The sequence below is a fragment of the Oncorhynchus mykiss genome, chromosome 21, assembly GCF_013265735.2.
Source record: "Oncorhynchus mykiss isolate Arlee chromosome 21, USDA_OmykA_1.1, whole genome shotgun sequence".
NCBI classification, from domain to species: domain Eukaryota; kingdom Metazoa; phylum Chordata; class Actinopteri; order Salmoniformes; family Salmonidae; genus Oncorhynchus; species Oncorhynchus mykiss.
Window position 1 is genome coordinate 52,273,713 of NC_048585.1, and position 17,207 is coordinate 52,290,919.

General features: G+C 43.0%; 1 protein-coding gene across 4 annotated transcripts in view; it reads right to left on the minus strand.

Moving 5' to 3' along the window:
* The window catches only part of LOC110500696 (neurexin-2), a 1,070,834-nt gene that overhangs the window by 703,314 nt on the left and 350,313 nt on the right, over positions 1 to 17,207 (minus strand). For all 4 annotated transcript variants that reach the window (XM_036958142.1, XM_036958143.1, XM_036958144.1 and 1 more), the window contains exon 5: positions 11,217 to 11,234. In XM_036958142.1, coding sequence (XP_036814037.1) covers positions 11,217 to 11,234 — 18 coding nt within the window. The remainder of the gene's footprint in view (positions 1 to 11,216; positions 11,235 to 17,207) is intronic.

The window sequence follows — 17,207 nt, forward strand, 5'->3', positions numbered from 1 at the left end:
AAGAGTGCCCTGACAAAGAAAAGGGGCATTTCCAAATAACCATATCAGTGCAGTGAGGATACAGAGCTGTGTACAAACCACATAGCAAAAGCCAGGATGGAAAAAGCCTAGGTTGCAATCACTATCTATGTGATATGTCTACTTAGTTTTCAATCCTCCTGATTCCTGCCTTCAAGCAAAACTGAAGCAGGAAGTACCAGTGACTCTCTCAATAAGGAAGATGTCAGAAGATGCAGATGCTAAGCTACAGGACTGTTTTGCTCGCACAGACTGGAGTATATTCAGGGATTCTTCCGATGACATTGAGGAGTACACCACATCATTCACTAGCTTCATCAATAAGAGCATTGATGAAGTTGTCCCCACAGTGACCGTACATACATACCCAAACCAGAAACCATGGATTACAGGCAACATCCGCTCTGAGCTAAAGGTTAGAGCTGCAGCTTTCAAGGAGCGGGACTCTAACCTGTACACGTACACGACATCCCACTTTGCCATCCGACGAACCATCAAACAGGCAAGGCGTCAATACAGGACTAAGATTGAATCGTACTACACCGGCACCGACGCTCATCGGAAGTGGCAGGGCTGAAAAACCTATTATGGACTGCAAATGGAAGCTCAGCTGCGAGCTGCCCAGTGACACGTGTCTACCAGACGAGCTAAATAACTTCTATGCTTGCTTTGAGGCAAGCAACACTGAAGCATGCATGAGAGCATCAGCTTTTCTGGACGACTGTGTGATCATGCTATCCGTAGCCGATCCGTAGTGAGTAAGACCTTTAAACAGGTCAACATTCACAAGGCTGCAGGGCCAGACGGATTACCACGACTTGTACTCTGAGCATGCGCTGACCAACTGGCAAGTGTCTTCACTGACATTTTCAACCTGCCCCTGACCGAGTCCGTAATACCAACATGTTCCAAGCAGACCACCATAGTCCCTGTGCCCAAGAACACCAAGGTAACCTGCCTAAATGACAACCGGCCCGTAGCTCACGTCTGTAGCCAAGAAATGCTTTGAAAGGCTGGTCATGGCTCACATCAACACCATTATCCCAGAAATTTGCCCCACTCCAATTTGCATACTGCCCCAACAGATCCACAGATGAGGCAATCTTTTTTGCACTCCACACTGCTCTTTCCCACCTGGGCAAACAGAACACTTATGTGAGAATGCTATTCAATGATTACAGCTCAGTGTTTAACACCATAGTGCCCTCAAAGCTCATCACTAAACTAAGGACCCTGGAACTAAACACCTCCCTCTGCAACTGGATCCTGGACTTATTGACGGGCCGCCCCCAGGTAGTCAGGGTAGGTAACAACACATCTGCCACGCTGATCCTCAACACGGGGGCCCCTCAGGGGTGCATGATCAGTCCCCTCCTGTATTCCCTGTTCACCCATGACTGCATGGCCAAGCACGACTCCAACACCATCATTAAGTTTGCCAACGACACAACAAGGCCTGATCACCGACAATGATGAGACTATAGGGAGGAGGTCAAAGACCTGGCAGTGTGGTGCCAAGATAACAACCTCTCCCTCAACGTGATCAAGACAAAGGAGATGATTGTGGACTACAGAAAAAGGAGGACCAAGCTCGCCCTTGTTCTTTTCGACGGGACTGTAGTGGAGCAGGTTGAGTAGACAGCTAGTGACAGCTCAAGAGAGTTCTCGGTCCAACAAACTGATATCAGGTCATCTTATTGATTTGTAATCTAGCTAACTATTATTAAGTTATACAAACATTATTCCATCAATGCAAGCTGTAAAATTACTCCCAATTTAGAATGCAGAAACCTTAGTAATATAGATAGCTTGCTAGTTAAAACAAGTAGATATGCAGCTAGCTAGCAGGAACAGATAGCTTTATCACTAGCAAGCATGTCATTCCAGGACAAGGAATGTTTTAACCACCAGTTTATGCCAAGGAATAATTAAGACTATAAAAACATAAGGACAAGTAGTGTAAAGCTAATACTGTCACTACAGACACTGGTTCGATTCCAGGCTGTATCACAACCAGCCGTGATTGGGAGTCCCAAAGGGCGGCGCACAATTGGCCAGGCACTGTCCGGGTTTGGGTTTGGCTGGGGTAGGCCGTCATTGCAAATAATAATTTCTTCTTAACACCTCTACAGGATCGATGTCCCCCCCCTCCCCCCCGCTGGACGGTTGAGCTAACATAGGCTAATGTGATTAGCATGCGGTTGTAAGTAACAAGAACATTTCCCAGGACATATCTGATATAGGCAGAAAGCTTCAATTATTGTTAATCTAACTGAACCGTCCAATTTACAGTAGCTATTGCAGTGAAAGAATAGCATACTATTGCTTGAGGAGAGTGCACAGTTATGAACTTGAAAATGTATTAATAAACCAATTTGGCACATTTGGGCAACATTTTGAACAGAAAACAGGACTGAATCAGTCCAAAACTTTGCACATACACTGCTCCCATCTAGTGGCCAAAATATAAATTGCGCCTAACCTGGAATAGTACATTATGGCCTTTCTCTTGCATTTAAAAAATTATGATTTAAAAAAAATATTTTACCAGATCTAATGTGTTATGTTATCCTACATTAATTTCACATTTCCACAAACTTCAAAGTGTTTCCTTTCAAAAGGTATCAAAAGGTATCCTTGCTTCAGGTCCTGAGCTACAGGCAGTTAGATGTCATTTTAGTCAACATTTTAAAAAAAGGGTCCAATCCTTATTTATTTAACTGACTTGCCTAGTTAAATAAATAGCTGGTTAATTCCACAAACTAACATTTAAGAAGGCACACCTGCTAATTGAAATGCCTTCCATGTGACTACCTCATGAAGCTGGTTGGGAGAATGCCAAGAGTGTGCAAATCTGTCAATAAGGCAAATGGTGGCAATTTGAAGATCTCAAATATAAAATATATTTTGACACTTTTTTGGTTACTACATGATACATGATGTGTTCTTTCATAGTGTTGACGTCTTCACTATTATTTTACAATGTAGAAACTAGTAAAAATAAAGAAAAACCCTTGAATGAGTGGGTGTTCTAAAACTTTTGACCGGTAGTGGATATGATTGAATGTTCAATTAAGCCTGAAGCTAGTTACGTGAAATGAGACAATCATGCCAAGACATTATTCAAAATGGAATTAGCTGACAGGGAGATAGCTAATGAAACCTACGCTAACAAACGTGTTACATTGTATAAAATATTCTGGGCCATCAGTGTTTCCTGCAACAGTGAGCTCTGGACAGACAGACACAGCTGTAGGCTATTTGTGCAAGGGATAAGAAGTAATCAGGTAGGCCTATTTTATGAATCTCAACCAGAACAGAGCATGACATTTTTTCCCCCTTTCATGCTGAGCGGTTATCAAAAGGGAGAGAGCTGGAATGATTTTTCAAATAGGCTACGTTGAGGAACTCAATGGATGTAAAAACAGACTTTGTTTACTTGCTGTTTGAGGCTATGAAAAAATTACTTTGAGAAGTTCCACAGTGACGGTGAGTTAAGACAATCAGAAATAGTATCCCCAAATGGGCACATTTATAGGCCTACACTTGTACGCAGGCCAGGTAGACTAGGCCCACTTCTATGCGTAATCAGGTTTGTGTCCTGACTCAGAGTTCAGTGTGACAAATCGGAGGGCATGCTGTCCGGTCCTCTGGCAGTCTCTATGGGGGTGCCACAGGGTTCAATTCTCGGGCCGACTCTTTTCTCTGTATACATCAATGATGTTGCTCTTGCTGCGGGCGATTCCCTGATCCACCTCTACGCAGACGACACCATTCTATATACTTTCGGCCCGTCATTGGACACTGTGCTAACTGTGCTATCTAACCTCCAAACAAGCTTCAATGCCATACAACACTCCTTCCGTGGCCTCCGACTGCTCTTAAACGCTAGTAAAACCAAATGCATGCTTTTCAACCGATCGCTGCCTGCACCCGCATGCCCGCCTAGCATCACCACCCTGGATGGTTCCGACCTAGAATATGTGGACATCTATAAGTACCTAGGTGTCTGGCTAGACTGCAAACTCTCCTTCCAGACTCATATCAAACATCTCCAATCGAAAATCAAATCAAGAGTCGGCTTTCTATTCCGCAACAAAGCCTCCTTCACTCACGCCGCCAAGCTTACCCTAGTAAAACTGACTATCCTACCGATCCTCGACTTCGGCGATGTCATCTACAAAATGGCTTCCAACACTCTACTCAGCAAACTGGATGCAGTCTATCACAGTGCCATCCGTTTTGTCACTAAAGCACCTTATACCACCCACCACTGCGACTTGTATGCGCTAGTCGGCTGGCCCTCGCTACATATTCGTCGCCAGACCCACTGGCTCCAGGTCATCTACAAGTCCATGCTAGGTAAAGCTCCGCCTTATCTCAGCTCACTGGTCACGATGGCAACACCCATCCGTAGCACGCGCTCCAGCAGGTGTATCTCACTGATCATCCCTAAAGCCAACACCTCATTTGGCCGCCTTTCGTTCCAGTACTCTGCTGCCTGTGACTGGAACGAATTGCAAAAATCGCTGAAGTTGGAGACTTTTATCTCCCTCACCAACTTCAAACATCAGCTATCTGAGCAGCTAACCGATCGCTGCAGCTGTACATAGTCTATTGGTAAATAGCCCACCCATTTTCACCTACCTCATCCCCATACTGTTTTTATTTATTTATTTTTCTGCTCTTTTGCACACCAATATCTCTACCTGTACATGACCATCTGATCATTTATCACTCCAGTGTTAATCTGCAAAATTGTAATTATTCGCCTACCTCATGCCTTTTGCACACATTGTATATAGACTCCCCCTTTGTTTTCTACTGTGTTATTGACTTGTTAATTGTTTACTCCATGTGTAACTCTGTGTTGTCTGCTCATACTGCTATGCTTTATCTTGGCCAGGTCGCAGTTGCAAATGAGAACTTGTTCTCAACTAGCCTACCTGGTTAAATAAAGGTGAAATAAAAATAAAAATAAAAATAAAGATCGACAGGAGCGCTCCAAACAAAAGACAATGAATAAATTGACAACTCATACAGTAAATGGAATGAAATACACCCACCCAAAACAATGTGTCCAATCCTACAATGACAATGGAAAGACTGTAATACTAATATATTGTATGCATTAAAATAAATTACTGTAACCAAATAAACATGGTAGATTTTGGTAAATTATGGTAATTAGTCCACTCAGACAGGTCTCCGCAATGGATTAGTCCACTCAGACAGGCCTCCGCAATGGATTAGTCCACTCAGACAGACCTCCACAATGGATTAGTCCACTCAGACAGGCCTCCGCAATGGATTAGTCCACTCAGACAGACCTCCACAATGGATTAGTCCACTCAGACAGACCTCCACAATGGATTAGTCCACTCAGACAGGCCTCTGCAATGGATTAGTCCACTCAGACAGACCTCCACAATGGATTAGTCCACTCAGACAGACCTCCACAATGGATTAGTCCACTCAGACAGGCCTCTGCAATGGATTAGTCCACTCAGACAGGCCTCCGCAATGGATTAGTCCACTCAGACAGACCTCCACAATGGATTAGTCCACTCAGACAGGCCTCTGCAATGGATTAGTCCACTCAGACAGACCTCCACAATGGATTAGTCCACTCAGACAGGCCTCCACAATGGATTAGTCCACTCAGACAGGCGTGAATCAGACAGGTGTCTTGTGTGCCACACATTTTGTAAATATATTTGCCACTGCTCAACAAAATAATCTTGGTCGACCAACAGCGGTACAACCAAACAATGGACCAGTCGACTAAATGGAGTCAGCCCTAGTGCCAACAAATTGACCTGGTAATCATAAGAATATTATAAATACAGAAATCAGCTCCTCCCTCGACGTAGATCGATCAACTTCACTGTTTTCAGTGTCGGCCCACCACCTACCTGTGCTTGTTTCTCTGATCGTGTGCATTCAGCATTTGTCTAACCACTCTCTCTCCACTCCTCCACCTGAGTAAGTCATTCTAATGGAATTACACACACTAGTGCATCCCGCTTCCCTCATGAATGCACTCCATCATCTCAATAACGTGAAAGACACGCTCTGCTTCAAAGAAAGAGCGGAACAACCTGTGCTCTGGTACAGACTTGAACGATCTCTGAAAATGAGGTCTCATCCTTTCTTTCTCTCCTTTCCCTATTATCCCTTGTTCTCTTGCAACTTCAATTACACCAGACTACAGAGAGAACGAAAGAGAACAGGAAAGAGGTAGATTTGCCACTAACCAAACCAATTGGCCTCTTTGTGCCTGTGAAGTTCAACTGTGTGTTGTTCGTCCAGGAACTCTTCAGGCCTTTGTCTGGCTTCTCTGGTTGCTCTGGGCGTTACCCCTAGGGAAGAGGAGGGTTATGGGGCTTGGAGTCTTTTCAGACTATATTGGGGCTCTCCTCGGGTACTTATTTATTTATTCCCGTGGAAGTGGAGGCACTGAAAACAACTTCCCCCTCGTTTTTAGAAGGTTAAGTCACATAATCGTCTAGGTACATGCCTTTGTCTAATTCAATACTCTGAGAGGTGTCTTGATGCCTCTTTGTCTGGACCTCAAGCAGGCTGTGGGCCTTCAGACCGTGGTCCTATTTAAATATGTTTAACGTGCATTCTTCTATCCTTCCTTCCTGTCCTAACTTTTCCAGCCTTTTTTTGCTGAAGCTCATCCACCCCAATCTTCTCACAGAGGAATTTGTGACGATGGTGGTGAAATGGACTAATAGACAAAATCCTCTTGTGGAGGAATGTATTAGCCATCTCCTCCTTTTTAGCCCACAAGACTAATGTGAAATCACGATCCAGCAGCATTCTCTCCCTGCTTTTAATTACATTTTTTTTCTACTGTGGATGGAGAGAGTCTAGGCAGGCAGGAGGGAGCAGCCGGGGTAGTTTTTGAGTTTACCCTCGAGTAAGCGGCCCTGCTAGGCTATAATCTGAAGTCAGACAAAATGGCACATTAGCTCTCTGGCCCACTCTCTCCAGCTACAGCTCTGGAGACTGCAACATAACGTCTGTCTGGTCTCTGTACAGGCTCTGGTTCTAACAGACAAGAGCTGAGCTACACTGGTTCTATAGAGATATCCAAAGGTCTGGAATCACAGCAGAATATCCCGTCCTCATCAACAGGTGGTGGTGAGGGTTGGGCATGTGTATGTCTGTATTCTTAATGCGTATTCCAACAACACATTCATGTCATGAACCTAGAGAGGAGCATATGGCGTGTGCCATGTAAACAGCAGTATTTAGAGGGCAGACATGTGTGGTATTCATGCCTCCCTGATGGTTCTTGAGGGACAGGGTAAGACATTATTATGCTCTATATTCACTATAGCAGACAACACGGTGGGGTTCGGGCGAAAGACTGTCTTTACAGCTTTGCATACCTCTTTACGTACCTCAGGACGAGCAACATGCAAATGAAGATACTCTCGCCTGAAATGATTGAACAGAGAGGCCAGTCAGAATCATACAGATTTCAGTGGCAAACTATGGAAAGCGTAGAATATGGTTTTCAAAAATAAGAAAATATGTGTACTGGTCCATTATCCAATATCCATTGTATTATGTGTGGTGTATGTATGTGTTGTACCTATTTGCTCGTTCAGTCAGAACATAGCCTGAACGCTGCAGTACATTTCATCCAACGATTAAATTCCTATATAAAAGTGTATTCTTGGGGGATAATATTCTGTAGAGGAGCGATAATATTGATGTCATCATACTCGACTGAAAGGCACATTGCAGCAACTGCTGGAAGCTATAGCTTTAGCAAGCATTACATTTCCTAACTGTTTGTGTGGAGCGTTGATACGTTTCATTAGATTGTCTATAAACACACACACACACACACACACACCACACACACTTCACTGATTCCAAATTAAAATCTAGCGAGCAGTAGCATGTCAGCAGATTTGAGATATGGTCTTGGGGTGTAGTTTTAATGAATACTTAAGTGATGCATAACACTTTAGCAGTATACACAACAACATAGACAAAAAAATGGGATTGTCCATAGGTTTGCATTTTCTCCTTGGTTGTATTACATTTTGAGTCCTAAGTCTGGGAAGAACTGATTGATATACATTTCAGAGTGGCGGATGGAGGCAGACAATGTTTAAAAATAAATAAAGTAAGTCAAATTTATTAGCATATCTGGACTTAAATGTATATATTTAAAACTGCAATATGTAACTTTTTGGGTGACACAATCACATAGAAATGTGTATTGATGATCTGTCTTCATCATTAGGGAGGTTTCTGAGTCAGAGGTGAACAAAGTGATTAGCTCACTAAAGAACTCTAAAGCCAAAGATGTGTTTGGGTTGGACTGTACCTTTCTTAAAAACTACAAGGAGTCACTCATTGGCCCCATTACTAAGGACACCAACACATCTATTGGTCAGGGCGTGTTTCCAAGGGTCTGGAAGTTGGCAATAATAACAGCCATCTTTAAATCGGGTGACCCTACTGAAGTGAGTAACTACAGGCCCATTAGTATACTACCTGTGGTGTCGAAGGTTGTTGAAAAGTGTTTAGCAGAGCAACTGATTGCCCATCTCAACAACAGCCCCTTCACATTACTCTCCATGCAGCTTGCCTTCAGAGCAAAACACACAGAAACGTTCAACAGCTTTCTTCTGGAAAATGTGAAGTCCAAGATGGACAAAGGGGGCGATGTTGGGGCTGTGTTTCTGGACCTAAGGAAGGCTTTTGATACTGTTAACCATGAGGTACTCATCACAAAATTGTCCAAGTTCAACTTTTCCCCCGATGCCTTGAGATCATACCTTGAAGGCAGAACCCAGTGTGTCAGAGTGAGCAATAAGCTGTCGCCCACTCTTAGCTATGATGTGGGTGTGCCCCAAGGGTCAATACTGGGGCACCTCCTGTTCAGCCTGTACATTAATGATCTGCCTTCTGTCTGTACTGGGTCTGAAGTTCAAATGTATGCAGATGATACAGTGATATGGGCATGCAAAGAGCAAACAACAAGCTGCACAAGAACTCACTACTGTAATGGTCCAGGTTACAAAGTGGCTCAGTGACTCATGTTTGCATCTCAATGTAAAAAGAACTGTCTGCATGTTCTTCACAAAGAGGACAACTGATGCTACTGAGCCAGATGTCTATGTCAGGGGAGAAGCTCCAGGTGGTATCTGATTTTAAGTACCTTGGCATCATACTTGATTCCAACCCCTCTTTTAAAAAGCGCGTGAAAAATGTCATTCAAATAACCAAATTCAACCTATAAGAAATTGTTTGACTACAGAGGTAGCAAAGCTGTACTCCAAATCTATGATACTTCCTCACTTAACATACTGCTTGACTAGTTGGGCCCAAGCTTGCTGTACAACATTAAAACCCATTCAGTCGGTCTACAAACAGGCCCTCAAAGTGCTTGATAGGAAGCCCAATAGCCATCATCACTGTTACATCCTCAGAAAGCATGAGCTCCTGAGTTGGGAAAATCTTGTGCAATACATCAACGCATGTCTTGTAATCAAGATCCTAATGGCCTGGCCCCCCCTCAACTCAGCACTTTTGTTAAACAGAAAGCCCAAACATATGGCAGCAGATCCACAAGGTCTGCCATGAGAGGTGACTGTATAGTTCCCTTAAGGAAAAGCATCTTTAGTCAATCTGCTTCCTCTGTGAGAGCTTCCCATGTTTGGAATACACTGCCATCAGACACACAACTGCACCACCTATCACACTTTCATTAAAAACATGGAGACATGGCTAAAGGCCAATCAGATTTGTGAACATAATCCCTAGTTTTGTATGGCCGCTTTCCATGTTGTCTGTAGCTTCTGAGGTGTGGAAACACGGTTGCTTTTATGGATTTTGTCTTGCTGCTTTTTGTTCTATGTTGCTCTGTCTGTATACTACGTCCTGATTGTCCTATGTTGCTCTGCTTGTGCTCACTGCTCATTGATTGTCTGTATTGTTATTGTAATTGTTTTTAATAACATGCCCAGGGACCGCAGATGAAAATTAACCGGCTGGCTAAAACCTGCACTTTTTCTGAAACGTTGATTAAATGTGCACTGTCCCTGTAAAAATAAAAATAAACTCAACTAAAAAAAGTCTAAGAAGTGGTAGATATATTCTATGTGTGCTATTTCTATGCTTCCTGTTCTTAAGTTTCCTTTTTTTGGCTTTAACTTTCAATTTTGTACATCAGCTTCAAACAGCTGAAAATACAATAGTTTTATTTATGGAAAATATATTTCACAGAGGTTTAGATGGTACAATGATTCTCTACACTATACTTGCTTGTTTGGTCACTTAAACTGAAATTAGACAAACAACTAGAATTTTAGCAACCAGGAAATGGCGGAGAGATTTCTGCATATTGCACCTTTAAAAGCATGCTCACAACATGGTGAAAACTACAATACTCTCTACTGTTCACTTAAAGCAGACACCACAGTTGACCCAATTGCAAACCTTTACAAAACACAGATCTACATCACAAAACTTCACAAAGACAGGCTGTATACCTCAATCTTCCTCACACATACATGATCCCATCTGCCTGTTAATGTATCTGCTATTCAGAGTTACCTTGCTGAACTCTGAATGGTAAGATCAACTATATCTATATTCTGTCCATTAAGTCATCTTCTCTCATCAGAGTGGGCTGGCTATTGAGTTGGATACACCCCGGCCTCTCGTATGTCTTCATTCTCAACCTGAGTGGTTATTGCTGTCAATTGCTGGGCCCCAACCAGCAGATGACTGATTGAAAGCAATATAGTTCACACTTTTCTGGATTGCTCACAATCCACTGAGACTGAGAGCTCCACTCACTGATATAAAAGCAGGAATCCCGCAGCCTCACAATACAAATAAATGGTAATTGTGCACCCTTTAAAGTTGGCTTTCACCGCTGGGAGAAAAGTTCAAGTGGCACAGCAATCTCAATCCGTCTGGTTTGTAGAGGCACGTTAGGCTTTTATATGTGCTTTTGTATACCCAATGGAGTGTGTGTGTGTGTGTGTGTGTGTGTGTGTGTGTGCGTGCATGCGTGCGTGCGTCGCGCGCACCATTGTGTACGTGTTCAGTCTGTATCGTGCCTTAGAATCATCAAATCCCACATCACTGTCAGCCACAGACAAAACAGCAGTACGTGTGTCAGAGCAAGAGAGAAGGTGAAGAGATAGTCGACTTACCGGCCTGCGATGAGTCCCCTGTGGGGAGACAGAGAGAGAGGAGAGAGAGAGAAAAGATAGTTTAGTTCAAATCTCAAATCAAGACAACCCCGTTCATCCCCCAACCCGACACAAATACAAGACGGATGACACCTGAGGAAGAGAGAAAGAAAGGCATGAAGACAGCAATTAACAACAGGACACATATTCACAGAGCAACACACATACATTTGCTAATCGAGATTGGAAAAAACACACATTATTAATGATCGTTTCCGTTTTAGTCTTCCTTGTAAAAAACAGACAATATAACATCTGTCAACATCTCAAATGCACCTTTTTCTGTGGATAAGGAAAAAGACTCACACTCTCGTTTAAATTAGAGTCACGAGGACGTTTAGAGACGCTCCCTTACTGAGAAAAAGATGCTATGTTTTTATTGTTGATGGTGCTCTTCCCATTGCTTGGAAATTGTGGCCAGCTATCACAGGACACTATCCTCAATTATCATACCCTCATCTGTGAATGACATGGCATAAAATGTTGACACACCTGATATACCAGACGGCATATGCCAATGGAGTACGCCGAAGCAAGGAGAGAGTAGTATGTGTGAGAGAGGCAGAGAGATAAAGAAAGCCAAATAGATATAGAGAGAGAGGAGAGAGAGAGAGAGAGAGAGAGAGAGAGAGAGAGAGAGAGAGAGAGAGAGAGAGAGAGAGAGAGAGAGAAAGAAAGAAAGAGCAAGAGAGAAAGGAGCGAAAGAGAGAAAGATGGAGAGAGAAAGCAAGATGGCTAAAGAAAGAGATTAAGTAAGGAGAGACTCGGCATAAAGTTGATTCCAGGTTGTGAGAGAGCTCATCTAGGGTTGGGTGTGTGTACGGGACTAGAGCAGACAGGCAGACCTAGTCTAGTGGAGGATGAAAATAAAGAGAGAGAGAGAGACGGAGGAATCACTGTCCAACCAAGCATAGAGCTCAATATCAATATCTATGGGTCTGCAAAAGCTGGCACCAGCTTTCCCCTCGGCTCTCAGCTCGATACATGAGAACCCAGCCCAGCGGAACCCAGCCCAGCGGAACCCAGATCAGCGGAACACAGCCCAGCGGAACACAGCCCAGCCCTACACTCACTGGGCTCGCAACATATCCAATTAACATACTTTTGTATTTATTTTTTATAAACACGCATAGTTTCATCTGAAATATCAATCTGCTGACGGGTGAAATTCACAATTAGGGGATGGGAGCAATTTTGAGCCAATTGGCAGATGTGAAGTGCTATATTTGGGGGGTACACATGCTACTGTGTTAATTGCTTCTGTAGGAATAAGAACCCCGCCCCCCACACACACACACAAACCCACTTTCTCCCGCATATGGGTGTGTGTGTCATGAAACACAGAAGGCTGGCTGAAATATACGAATCCACTATTTTGTGTCCACATACTTTTGTACAGTACAGTATTCCTTGCGAAAGTATTCGGCCCCTTTGAACTTTGCGACCTTTTGCCACATTTCAGGCTTCAAACATAAAGATATAAAACTGTATTTTTTTGTGAAGAATCAACAACAAGTGGGACACAATCATGAAGTGGAACAACATTTATTGGATATTTCAAACTTTTTTAACAAATCAAAAACTGAAAAATTGGGCGTGCAAAATTATTCAGCCCCCTTAAGTTAATACTTTGTAGCGCCACCTTTTGCTGCGATTACAGCTGTAAGTCGCTTGGGGTATGTCTCTATCAGTTTTGCACATCGAGAGACTGACATTTTTTCCCATTCCTCCTTGCAAAACAGCTCGAGCTCAGTGAGGTTGGATGGAGAGCATTTGTGAACAGCAGATTTCAGTTCTTTCCGCAGATTCTCGATTGGATTCAGGTCTGGACTTTGACTTGGCCATTCTAACACCTGGATATGTTTATTTTTGAACCAATCCATTGTAGATTTTGCTTTATGTTTTGGATCATTGTCTTGTTGGAAGACAAATCTCCGTCCCAGTCTCAGGTCTTTTGCAGACTCCATCAGGTTTTCTTCCAGAATGGTCCTGTATTTGGCTCCATCCATCTTCCCATCAATTTTAACCATCTTCCCTGTCCCTGCTGAAGAAAAGCAGGCCCAAACCATGATGCTGCCACCACCATGTTTGACAGTGGGCATGGTGTGTTCAGGGTGATGAGCTGTGTTGCTTTTACGCCAAACATAACGTTTTGCATTGTTGCCAAAAAGTTCCATTTTGGTTTCATCTGACCAGAGCACCTTCTTCCACATGTTTGGTGTGTCTCCCAGGTGGCTTGTGGCAAACTTTAAACGACACTTTTTATGGATATCTTTAAGAAATGGCATTCTTCTTGCCACTCTTCCATAAAGGCCAGATTTGTGCAATATACAACTGATTGTTGTCCTATGGACAGAGTCTCCCACCTCAGCTGTAGATCTCTGCAGTTCATCCAGAGTGATCATGGGCCTCTTGGCTGCATCTCTGATCAGTCTTCTCCTTGTATGAGCTGAAAGTTTAGAGGGACGGCCAGGTCTTAGTAGATTTGCAGTGGTCTGATACTCCTTCCATTTCAATATTATCGCTTGCACAGTGCTCCTTGGGATGTTTAAAGCTTGGGAAATCTTTTTGTATCCAAATCCGGCTTTAAACTTCTTCACAACAGTATCTCGGACCTGCCTGGTGTGTTCCTTGTTCTTAATGATGCTCTCTGCGCTTTTAACGGACCTCTGAGACTATCACAGTGCAGGTGCATTTATACGGAGACTTGATTACACACAGGTGGATTGTATTTATCATCATTAGTCATTTAGGTCAACATTGGATCATTCAGAGATCCTCACTGAACTTCTGGAGAGAGTTTGCTGCACTGAAAGTAAAGGGGCTGAATAATTTTGCACGCCCAATTTTTCAGTTTTTGATTTGTTAAAAACGTTTGAAATATCCAATAAATGTCGTTCCACTTCATGATTGTGTCCCACTTGTTGTTGATTCTTCACAAAAAAATACAGTTTTATATATTTATGTTTGAAGCCTGAAATGTGGCAAAAGGTCGCAAAGTTCAAGGGGGCCGAATACTTTCGCAAGGCACTGTATTTAGACACCTTGACTTTTACGACAACTTTATTCTAAAATTGATTAAATTGTTTAGATTTTTCCCCCTCATCAATCTACACACAATACCCTATAATGACATCACAATACCCCATGATGACAAAGCAAACACAAGATTTTATACATTTTTGCAAATTTATGAATAAACCCCGGAAATTTCACATTTACATAAGTATTCAGACCCTTTACTCAGTACTTTGTTGAAGCACCTTTGGCAGCGATTACAGCCTCGAGTCTTCTTGGGTATGACGCTACAAGCTTGGCACACCTGTATTTGGGGAGTTTCTCCTATTCTTCTCTGCAGATCCTCTCAAGCTCTGTCAGGTTGGATGGGGAGCATCGCTGCACAGGTCTCTCCAGATATGTTTGGGTGGGCCACTCAAGGACATTCAGAAACTTGTCCCGAAGCCACTCCTGCGTTGTCTTGGCTGTGTGCTTAGGGTCATTGTCCAGTTGAAAGGTGTGCATTCGCCCCAGTCTGAGTTCCTGAGTGCTCTGTAGCAGGTTTTCATCAAGGATCTCTCTGTACTTTGCTCCGTTCATCTTTCCCTTGATCCTGACTAGTCTCCCAGTCCCAGCCGCTGAAAAACATCCCAACAGCATTATACTGCCACGACCATGCTTCACCGTAGGGATGGTGCCAGGTTTCCTCCAGACGTGACGCTAGGCCAAATGGTTCAATCTTGGTTTCATCAGACCAGGGAATAGTGTTTCTCAACGTCTAAGAGTCTTTAGGTGCCTTAAGGCAAACTCCAAGCTGGCTGTCATGTGCCTTTTACTGAGGAGTGGCTTCCGTCTGGCCACTCTACCATAAAGGCCTGATTGGTGGAGTGCTGCAGAGATAGTTGTCCTTCTGGAAGATTCTCTCATCTCCACAGAGGAACTCTGGAGCTCTGTCAGAGTGACCATCGGGTTCTTGGTCACCTCCCTGACCAAGGCCCTTCTCCCCCGATTTTTCAGTTTGGCCGGGCAGCCAGCTCTAGGGAGAGTCTTGGTGGTTCCAAACTACTTCCATTTCAGAACAATGGAGGCCACTTTGTTCTAGGTAGCCTAGCGGTTAGAGCGTTGGACTTGTAACCGGAAGGTTGCAAGATTGAAACCACGAGCAGACAAGGTAAAAATCTGTCGTTCTGCTCCTGAAAAAGGCAGTTAACCCACGGTTCCTAGCGCGTCATCGAAAATGAGAATTCTTAACTGACTTGACTAGTTAAACAAAGGTTAAAAAAAGAAGAAAATGCTACAGAAATTGTGTACCCTTCTCCAGATCTGTGCCTCGACACAATCCTCTCGGAGCTCTACGGACAATTCCTTCAAACTTATGGCTTGGTTTTTGCTCTGACATGCACTGTCAACTGTGGGACCTTAGACAGGTGTGTACCTTAACAAATAATGTCCAATAAATTGAATTTACCAGTCTAATCAAGTTTTAGAAACATCTTTAGGATGGTCAATGGAAAGAGGATGCACCTGAGCTCAAGTTCGAATCTCATAGCAAAAGGGCTGAATACATATGTAAATAAGGTATTTCTGTTTTTTATTTCTCATAAATTTTTAACATTTCGAAAAACTTGTTTTTGTTTTGTCATTTGGTATATGTGTGAAGATTGATGAGAAAATCTTTGATTTTAAATCCATTTTAGAATAAGGCTGTAACGTAACAAAATGTGGAAAAAGTCAAGGGTTCTGAATACTTTCCGAAGGCACTGTAGAGTGTACATCTACAGTACCAGTCAAAGGTTTGGACATACCTACTCATTCAAGGGTTTTTCTTCATTTTGACTATTTTCTACATTGTAGAATAATAGTGAAGACATCAAAACTATGAAATAACATATGGAATCATGTAGTAACCAAAATTGTTAAATATATCAAAATCTATTTTAGATTCTCAAAGTAGCCACCCTTTGCCTTGATAACAGCTTTGCACACTCTTCGTGTTATCTCAACCAGCTTCATGAGGTAATCACCTGGAATGCATTTCAATTAACAGGTGTGCCTTTTCAAAGTTAATTTGTGGAATGTCTTAATGCGTTTGAGCAAATCAGTTGATTTGTGACAAGGTAGGGTTGGTATACAGAAGATAGCCCTATTTGGTAAAATACCAAGTCCATATTACTGGCAAGAACAGCTCAAATAAGCAAAGAGAAACGACAGTCCATCATTACTTTAAGACATGAAGGTCAGTCAATACGGAACAGTTCAAGAACTTTGAACGTTTCTTCAAGTGCCGTCGCAAAAACCATCAAGAGCTGTGATGAAACTGGCTCAAACTGGCTCACTATTATTCTGTTCAACATCCCAGTCTATACTATACAGGGAAAGACAAACACACTCACAGTGCCATCCCCTGTTCAACATCCCAGTCTATAATATACCTGGGAAAACAAACACACTCACAGTGCCATCCCCTGTTCAACATCCCATGCTATACTATACCGGGGAAAACAAACACATAAAGACAAACATACACAGCCAGGCGCCCACACAACGTCTACACTAGCTACACTACATGACCAAAGGTATGTGGACACCTGCTCGAACATCTCATGACAAAATCATTGGCATTAATATGACGGTGGCACATTGAAAGTCACTGAGCTCTTCAGAACAGGCCATTTTACTGCCAGTGTTTGTCTATGGAGATTGCTTGTATGCTCAACTTTATACACATGTCAGCAATGGGTGTAGCTAAAACAGCCAAATCCACTAATTTGAAGGGGTTAGACACATTAAGTTAGCCTAGCCTACTGACCTGCAGCATCTGTACTGCAGCTGCTAGTGCTAGTATTGGCTAAGCCCCACCACCATCCCCCCATCACACACAAAGTGAGTGGAGTTGAACTATCACCCCTTACGTCAACCACTCCATTCACACACTCCCTTTCTCCACTGAGGAGC